At 37.3% G+C, this 27,303-nt stretch overlaps 1 protein-coding gene across 3 annotated transcripts in view; it reads right to left on the bottom strand.

Moving 5' to 3' along the window:
* GRM8 (glutamate metabotropic receptor 8) overlaps positions 1 to 27,303 on the bottom strand; it is a 523,312-nt gene that overhangs the window by 478,387 nt on the left and 17,622 nt on the right. For all 3 annotated transcript variants that reach the window (XM_087723690.1, XM_087723687.1, XM_087723689.1), the window contains exon 2: positions 19,642 to 20,499. In XM_087723690.1, coding sequence (XP_087579816.1) covers positions 19,642 to 20,151 — 510 coding nt within the window. In that variant the 5' untranslated portion in view covers positions 20,152 to 20,499. The remainder of the gene's footprint in view (positions 1 to 19,641; positions 20,500 to 27,303) is intronic.

Consider the following 27,303-nt stretch of genomic DNA (forward strand, 5'->3'; position numbering starts at 1 on the left):
ATCTGCTGCATATGTGATAGTCATTTGACATAAGCTAAATTTTGTTTCAGAAAAAAATATATCTATAGCTTTGCAGAAACCTGTGCTGTTATGTCAAATCATCATATAAAACAGAAAAATGGGTCACAATATCTAATTTGTTTTTTTTCCCCTTCCATTCATGAGTAATTCTCAAAAACTGCCTGGGCAAATCCCTGCAGTTTTATTGGCAGGGTTTTTCAGCAATGGTTTGCCATTGTGTCCTTTCTAAGATTGAGAGAAAGTGGCTGGCTCAGTCACCTAGCTGATTTTGTATGTAAGGCAGGATTACAATTCACAGTTTTTCCGTTTCTAATCTAATAGCTATATTACTATACCAAATTAGGGAGAAGGTGAGAGATTGAAATTGAGATTGACAGATCCTTAATACAACTTTCTGGATGATATTTTTGAATCTGATCAACAATCCTGGTTTAATTCACTGAGGCTCATGAAAAAGCTGGAAAAAGAAAAATGAATTTTCCAATAGTCTTCAAAGTCCACCATTACTTAGTCCTTATATATGCTACTAAATTGCCTCAGTGGCAGAATGGGAAAATAACTGTTTCTAGAAGACAGAAATCATCCTATATTAATTCTCCACTCACCATCAGTTTTCTCGGGATATGTTTTTCTGCTCTTCATGAAGTACATTTTTCCATGTTTTGCCACCTAAGAAAGCTCTTCCCCATTTAAAATACCATGTTTCAGTTTTCTGTGGCCTGATCCCAGTAGTTGTTTGGCTATTTTTCAGACTGTCCTCAGCTAAATCCATGCTCACATTGCACTCTCATGGCTTCTGTCCCCTTCTTTACAGAAGAGTGTTGAAATAACACATATAGAAGGTTGTTGATAAACAAAAAGCCAGCAGAAACCCATTTTTAAAAACATTCTTATTCTTGTATTCTTGAGCTGGTTTTCCCCTTGGGCTTAAAAGAAAGAAAAAGTCCAGAAGTGTACCTATTAATTATTTTACCAGTCACCTGAGATACAAGGGTATCACCCTCAGTTCTCAAGTAAGATCTATTTACTCATAGCTATTTGGAAAATGGAAGTGAAATCCTTCTATATCAGGAAAATGTCTGAAAAAGTAGTGGAACTATAACCCGCTAAAATTGTTTTTATTTGTAAGCACTTAGGAACAAGTCAAGACCTTAAAATCACTGAGCTAGAGAAATGCTCAGGGACATTGGATTGGCAATGCAGAAGTTATACACACTAAGTCAGCTGCTGGGTCTCCAAAATGTTCTTCTGCTCCTTTATAAACTTCTTCTGTTCCTTGAATTCATTCAAGATCTGTCACAATCATATGCAAGACTTGTTGGAATATAGATAATTTTGGATGATGCATCAAAAAACCCAGTAGTGATTAGAAACAGAAAATACTGTAGTGCCTTGAATTAGATATATCACTATTTCCAGATAGAGATGTAAAAGAAGGATTGGTGGTGCAGTGGTTGGAGTGCAGAACTGCAGGCTGCCTGTAATTTGGTAGTACAAATCTCACCAGGCTCAAGGTTGACTCAGCCTTCCATCCTGCCAAGGTTGGTAAAATGTGGACCCAAATTGTTGGGGGCAATATGCTAACTCTGTAAAACTGCTTAGAGAGGGCTGGAAAGCACTGGAAAGTGGTATATAAGTCTAAGTGCTATTGTTATCTAGGACAACTCACCACACCCAACTCACCATGGAGCAATTTGCCATGGGACAATTCAACACTGTGTTAATTGTTTCATTCAGTCATTTTTATTATTGGTGACCATGTTTTTGTCAAAGTTATTGTGAGTCTTGTGATTCCTGGATTGACTTTATTTTCTTATTATTGGCCACAGTCCCATTGAAATTATTTTAACTTTTGTATTTGTCGAATTGTCCTGTGGCTAGAAGTCCCATGGAAAGTTGGCCATGGTGAGTTGTCCTGTGGCAAGTTGGTGAGTGTTCCCATTCTGTAAAAAGCCAGGCACATTTTTGAAAGGAATAGATCCACAAACTTTCTCAAGATGAGTTGTAGACAACCTTGTCAAATGAAATCTGATAGCATTTCTTCCCTAATCAGAAAATGTGCACAGAAATATTTGTTTGTAAGAGGCATCTGGTTGTTTAAAATCCCACAATGGAACAGAAGACAGACATGAACAGCAGAGGAATTCAGGGCAGGAAAAAAGTAAATATTAAATCAGAAAGTCCCCCGTTCTTGGGATTTGCTATCACAATGTTAAATCTGTTAATATTTTCTTTGCAACTAAGGGCAAATTGATATGAATATTTGACACTTAATCCACTGTAAATACAGAATAACAGAGTTGGAAGGGACCTTGGAGGTCTCCTAGTCCAACCACCTGCTTAGGCAGGAAACCCTATACCTCTTCAAAAAAAATCTTCTTAAAAACTTCCAGTGTTGGAGTGATCACAACTTCTGGAGGCAAGTTGTTCCACTGATTAATTTTCTACATGGTAAATAATTGTAGATGATTTTATTCATTCTCACACTATAGTAAAGCTTTGTATGCTTTTTTGTAAAATGTGTTTTCTGCAAGCATTTTATACAGTTTCTATTCTCTTCAAAACAGGAGTCATCTGATGAAATCATCATATCCAATATTTGACCTAGCATTTAGGTCACTCTTTATTTTCTCCATTAGGGCTAAAGGGCATCCACAATTTACATCCCAGTCAGTATATCATTTAATAAAATTTTGAAGAATCTACTAGTAAAGTCGCTAAATAGAGACCTTCTGTTTGGTCTTTCAAATGTAACAATAATTGCTAGATTTCACTTACAAAGATATGGTTTCAAAGTGCTTCTATTAGAAATGGCTCTTGAACAGCCAAATTATTTTGCTATATCTGTCTGTGCGACCTCAGTATTATGGTCTGCATATTCTAATATTTTAATGACTTTGACGCTGTACCAATAGATTGCCTGCAGGGTTGCAGCAGGTAAGCATCATAAAATGGAAATATTTCATTTTATAATACAGATCCCAACTCAGGTAATGAACACAACTCATAATGACTATGAAGAAACCATCCACTGCCATCTGTCTAAATCCCCAGGACAAACAAGCATGATAAATGACCATACAGTAGATAAATACTTATACCTGCAGAAATTCACACAATAGCAATTTCCCTCAGCATAATATGTTCTTCTTAGATATTTTTAAACTCTAAATTCACTAGGTTGAAATTATTCATAATGTGCATTATTTTATTTACTTCAAAATATAAGAACCCCACCGTATTTTTCGGAGTATAAGACGCACCTGTTTTCCTCAAAAAAGAGACTGAAAATCTGGGTGCTTCTTATATATCGAATACAGCATTTTTTGCCTCCCGAAGCCCCGCCTCTTCACCAAAATGCCCGTGCATACCCTTATGGAGGCTTTCAGAGAGCTCCTGGGGGCTGGGGAGGGCAGAAATGAGCAAAAAACGGGCAGTTTTTTCCACCCCCAGATCCCAGCAGCACTCTATAAGCCTCCATAAGGAGAGCCGAGGTGGCGCAGTGGTTAAATGCAGCACTGCAGGCTACTTCAGCTGACTGCAGTTCTGCAGTTCAGCGGTTCAAATCTCACCGGCTCAGGGTTGACTCAGCCTTCCATCCTTCCGAGGTGGGTAAAATGAGGACCCGGATTGTTGTTGGGGGCGATATGCTGACTCTGTAAACCGCTTAGAGAGGGCTGAAAGCCCTATGAAGCGGTATATAAGTCTAACTGCTATTGCTATTGCTATGCATGCAGTTTTTTGACAAAGAACGGGCCCGTTTTCATGAAAAACAGGCTGGTTTTTTGCTTGTTTTTGCCCCCCCCCCCCAGGAGCACTCTGCAAGCCCCCCCAAGACTGTTCATGCCTTTGTTTAAAAAAATAGACTCATTTTTGCATAAAATGGGCCGTTTTGGGGAGGTTTGAAGAGTGCAAAAAAAAATTCCTTTTGAAAAGCTCTTTAACTGATTGATGAGAATTACATTGATCAAGTGCTGTGCCAGCAAAAACAAAGTCTTAGGTGCTGCAGATTGTCAGCTATTTCCTTCTCCAGCACATGGATAAATACACCTGGAAACATCTACCTACCTACCTACCTACTCTCTCTCCCTACTTATCTACTGTATTTTTCTCTCTATATATTTCTCTCTCTCTATCCCTCTACCAACCTACCCTCTCTCTCTCTCCCTACCTATCTTATATTTCTCTCCCGCAATTTATCATTTAATTTATGTTGATATTTTTTCCAAACCCGCAATAAAGCATTTCTTAAGATATGATTTTTAAATTTCTTATCCATTTTTTTGTTAAATAACAGGTAAGCATGCCAACCATATAACAAGTCATATCCCTCGATATTCAAAATTCTGTCATTAGTTAGATGAGTCCAGTCACTAATTGCAGATAATGCCACTGCATCGTATTATAATTTTAAGTTAGGTAAATTCAATCCTCCTCTTTCACGTGCATCTTGCATTATTTTCATCTTTACCCTCGGCTTCTTTCCTGCCCACACAAATTTGTTGATACCCTTCTGCCATTCTGAAAGATTCGCATCTCTTTTAAGTATTGGTAACATTTGAAAAAGAAATAAAAATTTTGGTAAAATGTTCATTTTTACTGCCGCTATTCTACCCATCAAGGACAAATGCAGTTTCTCCCACCTTTTCAACTCCAACTGTATACTATGCCAAAGTGATTCATAATTATGCTTATATAATTTCCCATTTGAGATTAAAATATTAACTCCAAGATATTTAACTTTTTTAACTACCTCACATCTTAGCATCACCCCCAGTTCTTCCTTCTGTTTGATAGTCATATTTATAGCTAATATTTTGGTTTTTCCTAGATTTATTTTAAATCCCGAGACTTGACCATATTGATTGATCGTGTTCAATAAGACCCTACTAGATTCCTGCGGTTGTTCCAATATTATAGTATTCAGCCATTTCTGACCAGTTCTGATGAACCAGTAGCGGAAATTTTGAGTAGTTTGGAGAACCAGCAAATACTACCTCTGGCTGGCCACACCCCTATCTATTTGCTGCCTCCCAAGTCCCAGCTGATCGGCTGGGTCTTCTTTTGTTGCCCAGGAGAACAGAGCTGGAAAGCAGGTTAGTGGGGTGGGGAGGAAATTAGGACTTTGCAGTAACCTTCCCCTGCCACACCCACTAAGTCACATCATGCCCACCAAGCTATGGCCACAGAACTGCTACTAAATATTTTTGAATCCCACCATCCTAGAATTCTGTCCCTAAGGGATAACAGTGAAGCAAACATCACCATATTATCCTTGCTGGTAGTTAAAAAGCTTTTACCATTTCAATAACTCTAATATAGTTATATAAAATAATATTAACCTTGATCCAATTATTGTAAATTCAAGTGACGCTAATAATGCCATGCCTATTTTTAGATTGCTAAAATCTAAAATACAAGCTATATCAGTACCAATTTTTCTTTGAAAACTTTTTTGAGGAAGACATATTTTGAATAAATTTTATTTTTGTAGGAATTTGATTTTTTTCCCCAACAAACATAATTACTTTGGCTTTGTATTTTTATATGATCAATGGGATGTTAATCTATACTGCAATCCTTACATAGTGTATCTACACTGAGTGCTGAATTTCATCTTGTTGCATGTGTCACACTCTCATTTTTTGCCCTGGGAAAAGGAAGGAAGAGAGTGGCATTTAAAAATAAACCAAATGAAATTTATTTAAAACAACCAATTTGCCATTACTTGATAATCAGCTTTGAGTGGTGGTAGATGAAACAATGGTAGGTAGAAAATTTTGGTCTCAAATGAGAAATTATAGTTTAGTTGCATCTGGAGGTCACATTTCCTTTTTTTATACAATACAATAGCAGAGTTGGAAGGGACCTTGGAGGTCTTCTAGTCCAACCCCCTGCCTAGGCAGGAAACCTTATACCATTTCAGACAGATGGCTATCCAACATCTTCTTAAAGACTTCCAGTGTTGGGACATTCACAACTTCTGGAGACAAGCTGTTCCACTGATTAATTGTTCTAACTGTCAGGAAATTTCTCTTCAGTTCTAAGTTGCTTCTCTCCTTGATTAGTTTCCACCCATTGCTTCTTGTTCTACCCTCAGGTGCCTTGGAGAATAGCTTGACTCCCTCTTCCTTGTGGCAACCCCTGAGATATTGGAAGACTGCTATCATGTGTCCCCTAGTCCTTCTTTTCATTAAACTAGACATACCCAGTTCCTGCAACCGTTCTTCATGTATTTTAGCCTCCAGTCCCCTAATCATCTTTGTTGTTCTTCTCTGCACTCTTTCTAGAGTCTCCGCATCTTTTTTACATGGTGGCGACCAAAACTGAATGCAGTATTCCACGTGTGGCCTTAGCAAGGCATTATAAAGTGGTATTAACACTTCTCATGACTTTGATTCTATCCCTCTGTTTATGCAGTCTAGAACCGTGTTGGCTTTTTTGGCAGCTGCTGTACACTGCTGGCTCATATTTAAATGGTTGTCCACTAGGACTCCAAGATCCCTCTGCAAGTTACTATTATTGAGCAAGGTACCACCTATACTGTACCCATGCATTTCATTTTTCTTGCCTAAATGTAGAACCTTACTTTTTTTACCATTGAATTTCATTTTGTTAGATAGCACACAATGTTCAAGTGTGTCAAGATCCTTCTGTATATTAAGAAACAGTGTGTGTTTTATACTGGGGTTTATTTATCTATTTATTTTCTCAAATATTTCATCATTTTACATGGGATCCTACCCTATTTTTTTTTCATTATAACTGAGAAAGGTTTGGGAGAGTTTTGCAATATGTGAATAGGGAAAATATATTTTCAGAGCTTCAAGATGAAAAGGTGGCAGGAGGAATGTTCCCCATTATAAGAATGTTCCCCATTATAAGAATGTTCCCCATTATAAGAATGTTCCCCATTATAAGAATACTAGGCAACTTGTGCCTTGCTGGGTCAATATTTCAAACATATTTCCTTACCTAAACAGAGAAACAGAATAATCACAGACAGGCAAAAAAAAAAAATTGGGAGCAACTGCCTATTTTCTGTCAATTTCCCCATTGAATTTTCTTGTGGGAAGCTAGCAGGGAACATCAAAATCCTTCTTTCCTTCCTTCCAATCCATCCTATCCTTCCTATCTTTCCTTCCTTTCTTCCTTCCTATCCTTCTTCCTGCTTTCCTTTCTCTCTTTATTTATTCCTTCCTTACCCTTCCCTTAAATATGTGAATTATTAGTTTCTGGACAAAGGAAGGTGGCAGGACAATTAAAATACTATAGATGTGCAAATGAAGTTTTAACAATAAACATTGAATTCTAAGGAACAGTGCTTGGAAGTAATTATTCCAACCTAGTGACTTTTTTAAAAAAAAATGTTGGCAAAGCAGCATGATGGTCCAAACCCACTGGAAGCAGAGGGGATTAAATGCCAGTTTGCATCATTCCATAATATGGCTCAGTGGGCTTCTCATCTCTCCCAGTGGAAGCCTGATAAACGCAAATGTAATTCAACTACATTTTGTGGAGCAAATGCCACAAAACTGCAAAGGAAGACTCAAAAACATTAGCTTTCAAATTTATAGCAGCTGGCTGAAATGAACCCATATTTGCTAGATATACAGTCGCCTGGAAAGGTCCCTGCTGTGTTTCTCTTGCAATTGTCAGAAGTCAGATCTGTGTATTTGCCAGAAGAGGCATGTAAGCCTATAACTATCTTGGTCGATGCTGAATTCAGAAGCACCCGAATTCCAAGAGCATCTCTCATCTCCCTTAGATAACAGATAACCCTTTATGCTGCCAGCGGTTTCTTAATCAATGTCTCACATATTGCTCCGACCATTATTCGCTAGTTGAGAAACAAACCTCAAGGAGGAAAACTTGCTTTCTGGTTTTAAGCCAAGGTTTTAGTATTCAGGAGTCCCAGTCCTCATTCTTGAGTAAAATATAATTGAAGGCACAGTGCTCAAAATCTTCACAAAACCTGAAGAGGACAAGAGTAAGCACACCGTAGATTCATGCATCAAAATGCATTATCCTCCCTGCTTTCTCAGATTTTTTTCAAAATTATCTTTAGTAGCTAGCTTCAGTATCTAGATTCATCAGAACCTGATGAATAATACATTATAGCTATTTTACACAATTAATGCACCAAATCTTTGATATTATCACCCTGTTACATTTTAGTATCTAAATACTATAGGCCTTTGCAACTTAAGGACTAATGTTATATTATAGTTTAGGCCGTGTTGTGTGAGTGACAGATAGGATGCCAAATTATGACTTTAACAGATTTTGTTGTTTGTTATTATTCTGTTTTAGAACTTTGCCAGAGTTTGTTGCATAAATTCAAATCCAGAAAGTATACACAGATAACTGATTCAGCTGGATTCATTAACTTATTTATATACATAAGAATAGATGAATAAATGTACAATACCAACAGGTGGTTCTTTCAAGTAAACACAAGGCAGGAGAGTTATAGGCAAACACAAACAGTTAACTTCATTTCAGCAGACAGGCCCAGACAGAGTGCTAGTTTACTTCTCAAAGCAGCAGACTGCTTAATACTGCTAAGCCACATCCAGACTTCTTACTTAAGTTTCTATTTCCAGTTCTCTGCACAGATCTGTTTAAGCTCCCATTGGCTGACTTAGTTGCAATGCCTATTCATTGGATGACCTTGTTCCTATGTCTCTCCCAGTCATGAATACTTTAACAAACTTTTAACTATTCCTTGAGTGTTTTTAATTGTTTTTGACTATAATAAATATTTTACATTTTTATGTTCAATATTCAAGGGAAACCATGCAGATGAACTATAAATTCCTTTACTTCTTCTCAAATCTAAAAAAGTGTATTAAGTCTATCATCATCTCTCTCATATTATTTTTATATCATTTTTATTTTACTGTTTCCAAATATCTTACATACCAGAGATATTATAGCTATCAACAGGATAGAAGATGTATTCAATATAATGATAGTTCTCTTGTAATATATTCAGAACTACAAAACAATCATCATCCATATTATCAAAAGGTGATAATCTGAGACTAATTCTGTAATTAGTATTTATGAACTATTACCTATACATCTTACTGACAGTTCTCCTAAGTATTTAAACTCTAAGCCATTAGAAATTACATTATTTTTGCCTGTAGAGTAAAATAAAATTATCTCTCTGTTTTGGAGGCTGAACGATTAATCTAATTGATGCTCATAATGAATGAAGTATTTTTTCTGCTCAACATAATTTCTCCCAGATGAACTCCGGTTGATTTTATACTAATGTTAATTTTTTTGTTTTTGTGCACCTTGTATTGCTTCATGATAAGAGTCAATCCATATATGTTCAATAATTTCTTACTGATTAGTTTTGAATGCTGGTTTCCAACATTTTAGGAAAAACCAAGGTTCAAGTCAATTCATTTCACATTACACAGTTGGGGTCTTTTCACATAACAAACCAAATTTCTATACAACTTTTTTTGAACTCAGCTTTGGTTGTTTTACTCTTCTGCTGCTTAATTGTTCAATATGTCTAAAGAAGAACATTCTGATTTAACCAGGCTTTTAAACCAGAACAAAGCATAGATTAACCAAGCACGTGAAACAGTAATACTGTAGAAATAGCAATAGCACTTAGACTTATATACCACTTCACAGTGCTTTACAGCCCTCTCTAAGTGGTTTATTGAATCAGCATATTTCCCCCAACAATCTAGGTTCTCATTTTACCAACCTCAGAAGGCTAGAAGACTGAGACAACCTTGAGATTTGAGCTGCCAAATTGCAGGCAGCCAGCAGCTAGCAGAAGAAGCCTGCAGTACTGCATTCTAACCACTGCACCATCATGGCTCTTATAAAGCTGATAAAGGAGTACAGAGACTTGTCATTTATTCCCAGACTGTTAAATCTAAATAAATTTCCCTTTCCTCATTCTGAAACTGCTGTTTGTCGATCGAATTATTAGTATTACCTGCATGTATATGAATTACCCTAGATTTCTTAATGGTGTTCTCCTATTTCTGAAATGGCTGTTTGTTAATAGTGCAATGCACAAATATCCTGTAGGATCTGAAAGCAAGAAACATAATTACTTGTTGATTACTTTTATTTATTTTTAATCAACTGTGACCAATTGGAAGATGGCTCCTCCTGAGGGGTACAGAAAAAATACAAGACTTGCAGGATGCAGGTAGAAAATGAGCAGAAGGGCAATGAACAAAATATGTTACCTTAGTTACAACACAAAATGGAATCTCTGAATCTGCAGCACCAGCAAACAGATATTTTCTGTTTTATATATTCTGTAAACCAATATAGAGATGCTATTGGGTCTGATTGCATTCTGTGCAAAATGAGAAAAAGTTGGATTATGAACTCCAGTAAAACACCTACATTTCAAACATATTTTCTTGGAAGGGGAAGTTGTTTCAAACTCTGTGGAAATTGCAAAATAATGCCATCAAAAGCCTTCAAATATATTCTCAGATTTTCTTCTCCTGTGTGCTTACAAAATATGTCCTTACCTGTGTGGCCAGTAATATTGCAGATCTATAGCCCAGCTGTTTCAGTTTCACAATGCTGAGTCATCCCTAAATATCCACACATGTACCTGCTTTGCTGGAAAGCAGAAATAGAGCCAGGGGTGGGTTTCAACCGGTTCGCGGCGGTCCCTGCGAACCGGTTGGTCGCCGAACCCGGAAGTAAGTAACTTCCGGGAACGGCGAAGGGCGCGCCCACCTGCCCGCGGTCCTTACCCGGTTTTGACGAGTTCTGCGCTTCCACGCATGCACAGGACGCATACAGCGCCTGCGCGATCGTCCAGGAGCAGCTGGAGCATCGCGCAGACGCTAGTACGCATGCGTGCACCACGCGCGTGCACGAGGACGCTGCCGGCCACGTTCCAACCGAACCAGTTGGAACGGGGCGAGAAACCCACCCCTGAATAGAGCTATTCTATTTGTGTGCCACTTTAAATGGAGATGTGGATTTTCATATTTTAAAACCCTATGTCAAACCAATTTTTAAAAATATGTTGGAAAAAAGCTGCCCACCACCTTCTATTTTGCCACCTGAGCATTTTCTCATGTTCAGTCTTGTGTGTGTGTGTGTGTGTGTGTGTGTGTGTGTGTATGTGTATGTATGTATATATACACACACACATACATATACACACACACACACACACACACACACACACACACACACACATATATATATATATATATATATATATATATATATATATATATATATATATATATATATATACACACATACATGTACATATGTACATATGTACATATGTACATATACACATACACATACACATACACATACACATACACATACACATACACATACACATATACATATACATATACATATACATATACATATACATATATATACATATATCACAATGTTTGCTGTTTCACTTAAGGCATGTTAAGCTTGATAATACTGAAATTAGCAGGAAAAACAAATATGGCTTTCAGTGTTTCCAATGTCATTTATGTATTCCTAACATTTCATGCACTTCAACCATTTGAGAAGCATCTGAACATTTTACTTCTACAAAGAAAAGCTGCTCCTCACAAGACCATCCAGCACTCATTCAATCAGTTGTAAAACTACTTGCATTAATTTACACCAAACTATTAATCTTAACATAATTTCTGGGAACTCCCTATGGTTTCAAATAAGAGTTATTCCCATCCTACTAGAAGATATTAAGGAGAGAATCAGAGATCTTTTTCATGCAAATTAAAGATATGAATGCAACAAACGTATGATGCTAAAGCTGAATGGAGCCAGAAGACTGAATAAAATCTTACCCACTCAACTTTCTCAAAAGACACTGGAAACCCATTATGTTCTTAAAGCAATTTATTTTCCTTCACGTCTAGTAATATTGCAGGGACATTGCAGGCTCTCAAAAAATCTTGTGCAACTGAATTTTCTTTCTTATGCCAAACACTAATGAAAAAGTTAGTACAATGATCTGTACATCTTAAAATAAATGATTTCACCTGAAGAAAATTAGTTTGAACTAATGTTAATGCTAATATATTATGTTAGTGGCATCTAAAAACTAATTCTGTTTTCCAACAAAATATATACAAAAGTGTTTGGGAATTGATGGCTAGATTGTCTCTCAAACCTATACCCATACATTGCAGTCATTTCCAGACCAGGAAGGACATATGCAGAACAGAAGAGTTACTTATAATAACACCCCATTGAAATATACTCTTAACTTGGTTACAACTGATATATAGATCATTGCATGGCTACTCATGGCTATTTAAATATATCATTGCAACATTGGTGCAGTAAGTGTGCTATCTGTATCTCTGAAGTCAGAATAAAAGCATGTTTGTCTATCAATAGTCTTTCAAAATACCAATATTATTAATAAAATGCAACTCTTGTAACAATCTTCCTTGATGTGGAACAATCTTCCTTGCAAACAAGTTTGTAAAAGATGAATTCATGATAGATAAAATTTGAATGTAGCTAAGAAAAAGAAGTAATGAAATGAACACTCTGTAGCACTAACAGGAATTATCACTATGTCTTTTACGTTATGAGTATTGACTAAGAGAACATTCAGATACCAAAATCAACAATAAGACCAAGAGTTTGGTCATTTCACTGTTTTAGCTAGGAACAATGTCCGGAGAAAGACAATAGCAGAATCTCCAAAACTCTATGCTTCAAACTAACCTAAATATCCATCATTCATTCCTATGATTGTATGAATAGAATATATAAAACACAGCAATCGAGGTAGTCTTCAACTTACGGCCACAGTTGCAACCACAATTTCTGTTCCTAAGCAAGGAAGTTGTTAAGTGAGTTTCACCAAATTTTAGTATCCTTTTTCATGGTATGAAATAGCTACATTGTTAAGTGAATCATATTTTTTGTTAAGCAAATCCAACTTCCCCCATTGACTTTTTCAACAGGAAAGGTTGCAAATGGTGATTACATGATCAGAGACAATACTCTATTGTACGGGTGTCAAACTTTCCACATCATGATGCCATCACATGATGTATCGTGACATTTTTCCCCCTTTGCCAAGCTGGGGTGGGTGTGGCCTGTGCGTGATGCATCTGGCCCGCAGGCCGCCAGTTTAACACCCCTGCTCTATTGTAAATGCTTCCAGTTACTGAGTGCCCAAATTTTGACCAGATGACCATAGGGATCCTGCAAATGCCATAAGTACAAGGACCAGTCATAGAACAGATCATTACTTGAATAGTTGCTAAACAAAGATTACCAGTAACTTACAGGAAAATAAACAACTGCAGAAATCCAGGTTCAGAATGTTTAATTCTTTCCTTACCTGTACTTTAATTTCCTGGAATTGCCATCGCCAGGAGTGCTCCTTTTCCAGACAATATTTGTTAATTAAAAAGCAATGTTAACTACGAGAGTTGAATGAAATGTTTGCACTTTTGTATATTTTTAAGCTTGTCCATAGTGAAAAAAAACACCCACATTTTATATCTTCAGTCATGCCATGATAGTTCTTTCAACTTATTCGAGTCAAACATATACCGATAAATATATTCCTTACATTTTGGAAAAGATGAATGCTGCATGACACCAAACCTGAACTTATATAGCAGATGGGGAAAATAGTGAGGTTCAGTTTTGCAATTGCCTTTTGGGTGGCTCATGATGTATCAGGCCTAACATGTCCATGCTGCAAGGAAACTTTCTTCCCGTGCTTCCAAATTTGGCTTGATTTTATTTCAAAATTTTGAGTGTTCTAATGTTGTAATTCTAAGGTGCTAGATCCAAAGAAATCTACGCAAGTAACGATATTTGCATTCCAAAAACTGTAACCCTATGTTTTCTTACTGAAACTTGCATTTTTATACTTTTTTAAGAGATGAAGCTCTATATACCATAATTCATATTCCATGGACTAACATTTTCTTTGGGGTCATCATGATGAGCCCATGTTTCATGTGCTGTCATAATCTTGTGAAGAATTTCCTCACCTTTGTTCTCCTAACAACTGACAACAATTGCTGGCTAATTTCAACTCTTCCAGTTTCCTTTCTGCCATCAGCATGTGAGAAATTTATCTTGCCACAAACGTATTAATGCTGAAGAACATAAATAATGTGACCCATACATTTCTGTAAAATGCCAAAGGGACAGCAATTTCCCTTTGAGTGATCTATTGATTGTCCTTAATCAGTTCATCAGCTTTCCTATACAAAAACATTTGCTATCACAGGTTATCCACTTCATTCTTAATAACACAAATTATGTCTTCCCAGTTCACCATCTTTACATGGTTTTTTTAAGCATAATTCAATACTCAGCATAACTCAATATTCAAATTAATACAATCCCTATAAATGACTCACTGGAGAAGAGCCTAATGCTGGAAAAGATTGAGGGCAAAAAAAGAAGGGGATGACAGAGAATGAGGTGGCTGGCTAGAGTCACTGAAGCAGTAGGCATGAGCTTAAATGGTCTCCAGAGGATGGTAGATGACAGGAAGGCCTGAAGGAACATTGTCCATGGGGTCATGCTGGGTTGGACATGACTTTGTAACTAACAACAACAACTATAAATTACTAAAATTTGATAGTGAATTTCAATTGGAGGGACAATCAAAGCACCAGTCAAAAATTCATTTGTGGTACATTGCTTAAAGTTCACTGATGTGTATTCATAGCAGGTTTCCATTTCACAAACATCAGCAATACAACCTTTTCTCACATCAACTTTCTGTCCACTGAAGTGAAAGAAAGATACACATCAGGGAAAGAAATGAACACTTCAGAGCTTCTAGTGTGTTAGTACTGACATCTGTTCATGATTTAGAACATAGGACGCATAACTTTCATTTTAATCCTTCTACATTAGTCAATGCAATACACAATCTATCCAATGGCCTCAGTAGTGTATTGCATTTATTAGGACAATCAGAATTATTTAGCAACAACATATTACTATAATGGGAACTAAATTAAAATTTAGCTTCTTTTGATCTTGTAATTCCAACTTCTATAAATCTAGTTGCTATTAGGATAACAATAACCTAGTTTTTTTCTTGATTTCAATAAAGTATAAAGGAATGTTTGAAAAAATATGCCTGTGTGTATGTGTTTTAAGTAGAAAGATGGGTTGGTCATATAAAGGAAGCTACCATAATATCTCACTGATTGCAACAAACGCATAACATATTATTCAATATTTGTTTTAACCAAGTTTGGTTGCAGAAGTCATAGTGGCCAGCTTCTATATAACACTAAATCATAAAACTCATTTTACAAGTCAAAGCAGCTAGATTCACAAATCACACAGACCCAGAATAAGTCACATTAAGATTTGGTATAATATGTAAACTCTGCCACTGCAAAGCTAGCCTTCAATTCCTGTTTTAAGATTTATTTTTACAGATTACTGTGAAATAAATGTTTCTTAAAACTCATAGAACCAATCAGTTGCATATTTAATTCCCCTCCTTAAGAACTAATTTTCTAATATTTACACATCGAAATATGAACAAGCCCCAAGATTTAATTTCTTCATAGATAGCTCTTTGAATTTCCTTCCTCACCCTTCTTAAAGATAGTGGGAAGAATATCTAATTAAAACCTAAAAGAGATGCCTCCTCCTCATGCTAGTAACTGTGTTACATCAATTAAATGGGTAAGTAGAAGCTGTCCCCAGAAGGAGTATCATGTGATCCTGTATTGATTAAGACTGCAGTGGAATGTTATTTGCAATTGCATTGCATAATGGCAATCAGGAAGTAGCTGTCATGCTTTCAAAAGACAAATTGCTGGCATCTGAGACAATTCATAGGCTCCCTTTCTTTTTGCTGTTCTCAAGTCACAGTTAATGCATGTTCTACAGGGATTAGTTTCTTAAATCTGTCTCCTTCACTGTCTTCGGCAGTTTAAAAAAAAGAGAGAGAGAGAGCTATAATTTAGATGACCCTGTATTAGAGACGATGTTAACTAATTGCAATGTCTATCAGCATTTTGTTAATTTCATATTATTTAATAGGATGAAATTTTAACCAACAATTTAAACAAATAAATATGCAGCATCTTATGTTATGATCCTTACTAAAGACCAAACTGTAGTCAAGGAGGATTCAGAATTCTGTATTATTCCTTCAAATCTTCATTTATGTGACATAACTTTATGAAGGATTGCTTTCATGCAACACTGTGGACCTATAGTTTAAAGAAATGAATGGTCTGAGAATAATAAGTGTTTTTCCTGAGCAGTTTCAGGAATAAGAAGCAGCTATCCTACCAAATAACATTACATGTGTTTAGAATAGAATAGAATAGAATAGAATTCTTTATTGGCCAAGTGTAATTAGACACACAAGGAATTTGTCTTTGGTGCATATGCTCTCAATGTACATAAAAGAAAAGATACATTCACCATGAATCATAAGATACAAACCTTTATGATAGTCATAGAGTACAAATAAGCAATCAAATCATTCTAGGAAATAATTAATATAATGGGGCTAAAGTCTACCCAACTATGACAAGCAAAGGAATATGATGAAATTAATTCTTTTTAAAGTTGCTGAGCACTTGATATCTTTGTGTATTAGCAAAGGAAGATTAAGTATCATCTATGCATTATGTTTTTACAAACCAGGTTGTATGAAATCATATAGCTATCCGTCTTTCAAATGTATCTTAATAAGAGTGTTTTGGAACTAGGTGGTGATGCCCTCCTTTTCTTTTCATCTCTAACAAGTCAACCTGATCGGCTTCTTTTTCTGGCTATCGTTCACAGGCTCTTAAGAATGAAACAGAATTTTAATGTTCTCAAGAGTGAAACACAGAACTCTTTTTAGTGCATACAATTAACCCTTGCAGCTGAGTGCCATGATTATACAGAAGAAAAAATGAGCAGAATTTGATTTGTTTCATTCCTCCTAGGAGCAGGATTATAAATCTTAATAAGAGGATAGGGTAGGCTATCAGATCTACACTGCAAAAATTGGACACCTACTATATGGTAGCAATTACGAACAAAAAAATTGCTCTTAACTTTTTTATTATCTAATATTGTCCCAATTTTTGCTCTCCAAATCTGTTCTTAGTACGGTATATATTGAGCCTTGGTGGTGCAGTGGTTAGAGTGCAGTACTGCAGGCTGCTTCTGCTATCTGTCAGCTGCCTGCAATTTGGCAGTTCAAATCTCACCTGGCTCAAGGTTGACTCAGTCCTTCTGAGATGGGTAAAATGAGGACCCAGATTGTTGGGGGCAATAGGCTGACTCTGTAAACCCCTTAGAGAGGGTTGTAAAGCACTGTGAAGCAGTACATAAGTCTAATAGCTATAGCTATTGCTATATATTGAACATATCCCAAATTCAGTGTGCCATCAATTGGTTATCCACCAAATCTTTTTTTAAAATGTTGCTCCCTAATGGATTCCAGTGGAATTCATCTATCCACTACATTTGACAAGTTAAGATGTGGCAGGTTTACCTTTCCAGTGCTTATACTTTATGATTTAAACAAATATATTATGAATTGCAAGAATAACATGTCAACGTGATTATTATTCTGAAGTGAGCAGCTAAAATTCATCTTGGGAAAGTTATAAGCTTGTAAAACTTGAAAGGTTACCTTTTTTATAATCATGGTGCAGGTTTATATGTAATTTTACACATACCACTATTTCTGGATTTCAAACATATTTCACTGTTTACCTGCTTGGCACTTTTATAAACACACACACGTACGTACGTATGTAAAATTGACAACTGATCATGCATGATTCTATAATCAAACAAAACCAGCCTAGAACAATATATAATTAATCAGAAGTTGTCTGTACCATAAGAGTTAATTCACCTGGTAGCTATATTAACTTCAGTGAAATCATTCATTATGATGACAGGTTCCTGAACAAAGTTCTCCAGGCAAAACTCTGCATCAACAATTCCAGAATCCAGAAGACTCAAGTCTAAATGTCTTTTTGAAAATCCATTTCTTTTTCTTTTCCAAATCCACATGAAGAATAATACAGAAAGAACAAATATACAAATCTAAATATTATGAAAAGATCTAATTTTAACCTCTTTATGTTGCATTAGGTAAAGGAAACTGTTCCCCTCGCACATATGTGCTAGTCGTTCCCAACTCTAGAAGGCAGTGCTCATCTCCATTTCAAAAGAGCCAGTGCTGCCTGAAGATGTCTCCGTGGTCATATGGCTGGCATGACTAAACACCGAAGGCACACGGAACGCTGTTATCTTCCCACCAAAGGTAGTTCCTATTTTTGTACTTGAATTTTAACATGCTTTCAAACTGCTAGGTTGGCAGAAGCTGGGACAAGTAAGAGGAGCTCACTCCATTACTTGGTGCTAGGGATTCAAACGCTGAACTGCTGACCTTTCTGATCGACAAGCTCAGTGTCTTAGCCACTGAGCCACCACAGCCCTTCTATGTTGCTCTACTTAGGGTTTCAATGCCTAATGAATTACCTCCTCCTTTATGAACCTTCCATTTAAGAAATATTGAATGTGGTGACTAAAGCAGATACTTTTTGGTAGTGAGTCTCTTATTTGATTTCAAATTCCTTTCCTTAAGAGCTTTATCTATTTATTCTTAGAAATGGATTAAGACTTTATTTTACCAGGCTTTAAATTAGTTGTTAGACCTGTGCCATTTCTTCCGAATCAAGATTTAACAGCTTGATTTTGGTATATCTTTAAAAAATATTCTGTGTTGTTCCAAATACTACTTCATTAAATAGAAGCAATTAAAATTCTTAAATAATAAGTATATTCTTACACATAAATCTAAACCTGCATATGTGATTTATTAGATGTCAGCCCTTAAAGGAGTAATTGCTGGTGAACATGAATTCAATTAGACCTTGCTTGTAATTTCCTAAGAACAACTGGTAGAATTCTGGACTAGATAGGTTTTTAGTATGATCTACAGCTTTTGTCATGAGCAGTCACAACTGGTTTTAATTGTATTTTAATCCATTTTTTTGCTATTTTTGCTTCTCCCATTACTATTTCTCCATTCTCTTCCAGCTTAGATTATGACTTTTGTTTTGTTTTTCTTTCTGCTAGAATTTTCTTGATATTTAAGAAAGTTTAAAATATGAAGTATTTTCAGTTAAGTATTGCAGATAAGAATATATTACAGTATTATTCATAACATTAAACAATGGTTTTACTTTGTATCAATATCAATAATGGTCAATTCCAGTACTATCCTTACTCAGACACTGGTGTGATCATATTTGAGGCAAAATACATTTGGCAGGTCATAATATAGTCTCTACCAGGGAGCACAACTATTGTATATCTTGGGTGAAGATTGGTACACTTCTATCTGGGATGTCATCCTCTTCCATTGAGTATGCAGTTTTGGGAGGGGATGCATATGGAGCAGTGAGTAAGGAAGGGGACACACAACTAGCCAGCAAGATCAGTCAGATCAACCTGGTGATCCATAAGGTGACAGATGTTGCAGCCAAATCACCCCCACATCCGGTGTTGATATATTCCTTGCTATGATACCATGCAGCTAGAGTGGTAATACTTGCCTCTGTTTCTAAAAATAGAAAATGAAGATACACTTACCTTAAAAAGTCTTAAAATGTTAGCCACCATGATGGACACTGAACTCGCCGCTGCACCTATTACCCCGGTTATCTTGTCTGGCTTGGTAAAAATAGGAGGATCTCCATTAGCACATTTCACATCAGACCCATCTTTTTCTATCAAAGCTTGCACAAAAGTTAATGACTGCTCCAGGGCATAAGTGTCTCTGGAACATGTGTCTAGAATTCGAACACCTAATGTGACATTGGCAAGAAGGTCAGGGTCCTTATTGATCTGATCAATTGCATATAGCATTGCCTCAAGCCGATGGATTCCCTTTTCTTTCTTGAGTTCACCACAAGGTACTCCTCTTTCCCCCTTGGCATGGACAGGAAACAGTCCTCCCAAGATCACATCTCCGTCGAGTCGAATGGAATGGGCATATTCCTGGCCATAAGTTCCTCGTATCATAGGGATTATCCAACAGAATCTGGCTGCAAGCAGGAAAAAATGATGGCAAGATGCTAGAAGCTTGTCCTTGTATACCATTTTTCCTGAAGTTGGTGTTGCAATCCAAGATCCAGATTTTCTCCTTGCTACAGGAAGTAGTGGATATTTTGAAACTGTCTCTTCCGAAGGCTATCATCAGTACCTGGTGATTGAGAATATAGGACCTTGTAGTAGGTAGAAAAGAGGAGCTGTTGGTTGTTATTTTTAATAATTGTCTTTAAGTAGTTTCTGACATAAAGAATCCATTTCAGTTAAGCATGCCAAGTGCTTTTCTTGCTTTTCAAGTGTTTTCGATGACTACAGATTAATATTAGAGTAAGTGTTCCCAGAGTCAGGAAAAGGCCACCAATTCAAATCCTTGGATAGTATCTTGTAACTGAATTTCTCCTGAAGTATTAGAGAGAGAGAATGTTTAGTTAATTTACCTTATGGTAGATGTTGCAATTTCTATCACTTCTTTATAGCGGCTTATTTCTGAAAGTTTACCCTCATTTTCTCTGAAATTAATGATTGCATTCACACATCAGACTGAATTGGGCCTTGTCTAATTGTGATTTGCAGAACCAGCTGGAAACAAATCAAAGTGAGTCTTGCAAATTACAAAACAACTAAATTTTATTGGTCCATGTTTTGACTTGGTTCTCCCCTCCCTTTTTTTTTGGTTTAGTTCTTTTTCATTTACACTTTTATATATTAGATAGAAGCTTTGGCAGGGCATAAAATCAAATGAGAAATAATCCAGGATACCGTAAACAAATTTTTGGATGTCATGGTAAATTGGAGCGGCAATAATTAAGCCAAAAATTGTACATAGTTTCATATTAAATGTTTAAATAAATAATTCATTATAGTAACCCCATAACTTATGGCTTAGCACCATGTGTGAATTCAGGCCATCTGTCCAGCGTACCATCAAAAATGATGCTTTACTCTACAGATTTCATGCCCCATATTCCCCCACTAATTCAATTGCCAGCTTTTGCTAATTCTTGACCAGGACTCTAATATGGCATCTGTTAAATTTTAACATTGCATTTACCTACAAGAGAATGGTAAAAAGGATGAGCCTCTGAAAATGTTTTTGACTGAAGTATCATGTGATGATGGTAAAAATATCTCACTGGGATTTCAGGGCAAAATATGTACTTGAAAATGAAACAGAGGTGTTGTGAAACAGAATTGTCTGTATCAAAGGAGAAAGTGACTATTTACAGAACAAGGATGCATGAAATATGCATCATTCCCCTTTCTATTTCAATTTATATTAATTTAAAGAATGTCATCTTATAGGGAACACCAAGTTCCTTATGCTATTTTAAAATGCTAATTTAAAAAGTAGTCAAACCAACAAAATAACCTCCTTGGTACATCAGAAGTATGATGCAGTACAGTAATGTAGATTTTGTCTTACTGCACTGCACTCAGATTCTTAAAGCACTTGCATTTGAGATAAAGAAAATCAATTTACAGTTGTATAACTATCAAAGCAGAATGTGACCCAGCTAATAATCAAATAACTAGGAATCACTGGCCATTTATTTAATACTAGACTATTTGTAACCCGTTTTATTCTTCTTTCCACATAATATAGGATTGTGCTGTTTCTTTCTTATCACAATGCTCAGGAGAGCCCAAATGAAGTCATTGTCTCCTCCTCCTTCTCTGTTGGAGTGCCTACCATTTTGCTGAAGAACGGGGGAACAAAAGGAGCCATGGACCACAAGGAAAATTGCCATCTTACTCCTCATTCCAGTGTGTTCCCAAATCCTACCTTACCACCAAGCATCAGTACCATCCCTTTATTCTTCCTTCACCAGCCACTGCCATCTTAAGATATTTCAAATTCAGCCTCAGTTCCAAAGCAAGCAACGCCTACACAATTGCCACCAGCTGATTGACTTCAAGGACAAGTGGTAAGCAAGAAAGGTAGCAAGGATACACAACTCCCCATCTTACCCTGCAATCTACAGGTATATGGGAAGTGTAATCAGAAGGGGTGATGGTGCTGAATCAGTTACAGGTTTCCCAAATTTCATTCCTACAGGAGTTCTGTGTCCCAGAATTCTATAAATTATTTAATTTGATTTACTTTGTTTCAATAATTGTCATACTATACATTCTAGCTTTAGCCAATTGAAGGTTACAAATATATACAAAAGTTTCAGTAGCATATAAATGATCATATTGAGTTTTTTAAACACATCTAAGCCATCATTCTAATAAATTGTATCATCTAATATTAAACTGGTTTTTCACATTACTTTGCACAAGTTATATGTAGGCTTCAGAATGCTTTGGAGACTGTTTGTGTGTGTGTGTCTGTGTCTGTGTCTGTGTGTGTCTGTGTGTATTTAAACTATATATTTAAATGTCAACTGAATTCTGAAGATGTTAGATTACCAGATTTGATTGCTAATAGTTGAAATAACATTTCCGTTCCCTGGACAACAACTAGAATAATAACATCAAAATAGAGGTTGAAACAGAAAAATTAGTTTCTGGCAACATAAGGTCTTTATAGCTTTTTAGTGAATTAGCTGAAAGGGGGGGAAACTGGCCTATGAAGGACCTCAGGAAAGCAAGTTATTTTTCAGAGTGCTGAAAACAAGATGGATGCATTATGCAGAGGCCGTGATCCATCTTTCTTTTCCCAAACATTCCATTTGCTGTGCAAATCAGAGGTGTGCAGGTCAGCCTTAGAAATTACAGGCATCAGCCTGAGTGCCCACATAGGTGCCTACATCGTTTATCAAAATCATGAAAGCAGGGCATCACACTGGAAGCTTGACCCCTTTTGCACAATCCTAATGCATTAGCCAAGTGCTTTTTCTTCTGGTCTCCAGTGAGCCTCCTGAGCTGCCAATCTGCTTTTGTCACACTAAAGAAACACTATGGTAGTAGTCTAAGATTCACTAGAGTCCCAAATACCCATAGAACTTTGTTCAACCACCAATACTCTGAAATCAGTGTTGCCCAACCTTCGCAACTTTAAAATGTGTGGACTTCAATTCCCAGTCAATAAAAACAAACTGTGGAACATCAGTCCTCATGAGGTAAGAGCAGGGGTGGGCTTCAAAATTTCAGCAATTGGTTCTCTGCCCCGTTGCTGGGTGGCCATGGACATGGTAGCCTCCTGCACCATGGCGGGAGGCATTTTTGCCTTCCCTAGGCTCCGGAGGCCCTCCGGAGGCTGGAAACAGACCTATTTCCAACCTTTCAGAACTTCTGGGAGACCCATTTTTTCTTCCCCCCTAGCCTCCACACAAACCCTGCACTTATCTCACATCCAAAATGGTCTGCATAGAGCCTCCTGGGAGGGGAGGGGTGTCAGGAGCAGGGTGGGTTGGGTAGGGCCAGCAGGGGTGGGTTTTGGAGGTTCTCTGAACGGACCATAATATTAACTACGGGTTCTCTCGAACCCGGGAGAACCCATAGCAGCCAACCCCTGGGTAAGTCTGGCCATAACTCTGTTAGCCTTCTAGAGGATCCTCAAAAGATGCTTTTGTCAATGAGCCTGGAGACCCCATGGTAGGTAGAGTAGAGCCTATTTCATGATTAATGTTAACTATATACTCACTGTTTGTTGGCCACCATTTTCTTTTTTACTTAGGGTTTATTTTTAATTTAAATTATGATTTTATTGGTTTTTGTGTATTTGATTATGTATTATGCCCCCAAGAGTCACTATGTGAGATGGGTAGCAATTCAAATATGTTAAATAAATAATTATACCAGCTGCTGCTTTATTTAGATCATGTTTTGCAAAAACTCTCCTTTTCTAAAAATTGTCTTGATTGTGAAAGGTCCCTTTCACACAGGGGGACTACACAAATTTGAGATTAGTATCAATTCTGGATCTCCATTATATTGCAGGGGGACTAGAAAGTCATGTTTGATCCATAGTTAATTTAATTTGCAATCTAGAAGAAATGTTGCAAGGATAATTTTCTTTGGGTGTAGCAAAGTGAGTTTTCTGTCAGACTATTTGTTTTTATGCCTTACCAACATCTCCCCCAGTCACACCAAAGAATGAGTTTGAACATCCAGTAGCTGGTGCCTTTGGCTTCGTGTTTGTGTGCGTAAAGCGTGATTGGGGGTTTTTTCCAGGTAAATGGTGGGGTCTGTGTTTAGAGGTTTGTAAGCGGGGTCTTGGAGTACTAACCGCTTACAAACCTCTAAACACAGACACCACCACCTACCTGGAAAAAAACACCAAATCCAAAATAAAAGTCTCTCCCATCAGTGAAGAGAGCCACAAAGAATCATCCCTAGAGAAAAATCACCCAGATGCCCCAAGTTCTATGGCCTGTCCAAGATACACAATGAAGGAACATCACTCAGACCCATAGTCAGCTCTATAGGCTCACCTCTACAGAATCTTGCCAAATTTCTTGCCATACAACTTCAGCCCATCATCTCACACGTACAAAATTCAATCCACTTCATAGAAACAATAAAGAAACAAAACCTACAACCCAGCGACCTACTCTTGAGCTTTGATGTCATATCCTTCTTCATCCAAGTGCCTATTAAAGCAGCCTTGACAGCCATCCAAAACAAATCAACTCCCCGCAAGCACATCCTAGATCTGACCAACCACTGCATAACCAACACATACTTCATCCACAATGGACAAAGATACAAACAGATAGAAGGAGCACATATGGGATCACCCCTCTCACCCATCATCACAAACCTATACATGGAACACTTTGAAACCAACGCCTTAGATAAATCTGAACGCACACCCAAACTCTGGCTTAGATATGTAGATGACACTTTCATAATTTGGCCACATGGGAAAGAGAAACTGGACAACTTCCTCACAGATAGCAATAGCAATAGCAATAGCAGTAGACTTATATACCGCTTCATAGGCCTTTCAGGCCTCTCTAAGCGGTTTACAGAGAGTCAGCATATTGCCCCCAACAATCTGGGTCCTCATTTTACCCACCTCGGAAGGATGGAAGGCTGAGTCAACCCTGAGCCGGTGAGATTTGAACCGCTGACCTGCTGATCTAGCAGTAGCCTGCAGTGCTGCATTTAACCACTGCGCCACCTTGGCTCATATCTCAACAGCCTACACCCCAAAATACAATTTACTATGGAAATAGAAGCTAACAACCAACTTCCCTTTCTGGATGTCCTAATCTACAAAAAAACCAATTATTCTCTAGGACAAACCATCTACCAGGAAAAAAAAAACACCAACCGCTACTTAAACGCACAATCTCATCACCACCCTGCATAGATCAACTCCGTAGCCAAGACCCTCATCTCCAGTACCAAACGCCTAGCTGATAAAGACCACCTGAAAACTGAATTACACACTCTCACAAACGTATTAATTTCCAACGGATTCCAAAAAAACATAATTACCAACTTAATTCAAAAGGAGCCAACCCCCAAGAACCGAGACACCACATATAAAATTCAGCAAAATTCTCCAAAAACACAATATCAAGACAGCCTTCAACACTGACAAAAAAATAGCCAACATTGTTAGAAAACCAAGGAGTCTATGAAATACCATGCAAAATCTTCCCAGCCACATACATTGGACAAACTAATAGGAGAATAAATGCACGTATTGCAGAACACAAGAATGCAGTCAGAAAAGAAGAAAAAACTTCCTCCCTTTTGCAGCACCTTAAAGCAACCGGACATGAAATTGATTTTGAAGGAACCAAATTATTCTCCAAAACTGAATACTTCAACGAGAGAATAATTATGGAAGCTATCAAAATAGAGAAACACCCCCACAACATGAATAAACGTGATGATACCTCCTGCCTATCAGACATCTGGAAACTAGCCCTAATTCAATAAATGAGTCCCAGCCACAAAAACCAACACAGGAACCAGAACAACACAGGACACCAACGCCAATCACCCTCACCAAACATCAATTCCATCAACCAATCAAGATGTGACAACACAGCCAACCAATCTGTTTAAAGCAACAAAGCCAACATTCCACACATCCCCACCTATATTTATAGAAAAACGGCAGCTCCAATCATGCTTTACTCACACAAGCACAAAGCCAAAGGCACCAGCCTGAAGATGACAAGTGTGACCTCATTGAAACGTCGGCAAGATACTATCAATCTTACACGGGAAAAGACCCGAATACACCAAGACCTGCATACCTATACCCTTGAAAATCTACGAAAACAAACTGTGTGTGTGTGTGTGTGTGTGTGTGTGTGTGTGTGTGTGTGTGTGTGTGTTTTGTAGATTTTCACGGGTGTAGGTATGCTGGTGTAGGTATCTTGTGTGTGTGTGTGCCAGGAGATAAGAGAGGCAAAGCATGTAGCTGTGTGGAAGTGTCTTTAGTCAATACAGCACAAGTACAATTTCTGACAGCTGTTGATGCAACCTTATTCATTTTCATTCAGAAGCACTTGTGCATAGGATTGGAACTTGAAATATGCTTTCTCCAAATTCAAATTAAGAAGCACCTTGCAAAAGATTTATTTCAAAAGCCTGTCAAAGTGAGAATAATTTTCCTGCAAAGCAGTCTGAGTACTGGAAGTGTTTTCTCTCAGTGAAAACACTTCTACATTGGTTACTATTCCTTTGGCTATTCAGGCAGAATTGCCCCGTTCAAACTGCAAACTAATCCATGGCTGTTAATTATCCAGGAGCCCACCAGTCAGCACAGGTAGATGAAAGGGATGATTGATGGATTATGTAAACATAATTTGCTACATATTAAATAATCTGTGAAAACAAGTGGAGATTTAAAAGACAGCTCTGTCATTTGAGTGTGTATCTTGCTCTAGTTTTTTTCTTACAGTGAGCTGAAAACCACTAGCCATGGAGAAATCAGATATAAAGTTTCTTGCATCTTCCGATTCTTGCTGGAAATAATGCAGAGTACCTAGCCGGCAATGACAAATGGTTATTTTACTCTACCCAGTAATTATGGCTATGGGTTATCTAATAATCAATTTATCCCCAATAACTCATTCAGGCATTCAGATGGTGGGCAAGCAGGACCCATGAATGTGAATCATTGAAACACTGAAGTGGTGGGTTTCCATTTTTTTTTACTACTGGTTTGCTCGTGTGCGCAAGCCGCCACAGCCACTACCATTCTCAGAAGCATATGGGTGGGTGAGCACAGCCTCCTTCCACCGCCACTATCAGTTTGCCCGAACCAGGACCAACCCACCTCTGAAACAC

Source organism: Thamnophis sirtalis, unplaced genomic scaffold, assembly GCF_051295495.1.
Source record: "Thamnophis sirtalis isolate CommonGarterSnake01/CBP01778 unplaced genomic scaffold, rThaSir2_p1.2 scaffold_9, whole genome shotgun sequence".
Classification (NCBI taxonomy): Eukaryota; Metazoa; Chordata; class Lepidosauria; order Squamata; family Natricidae; genus Thamnophis; species Thamnophis sirtalis.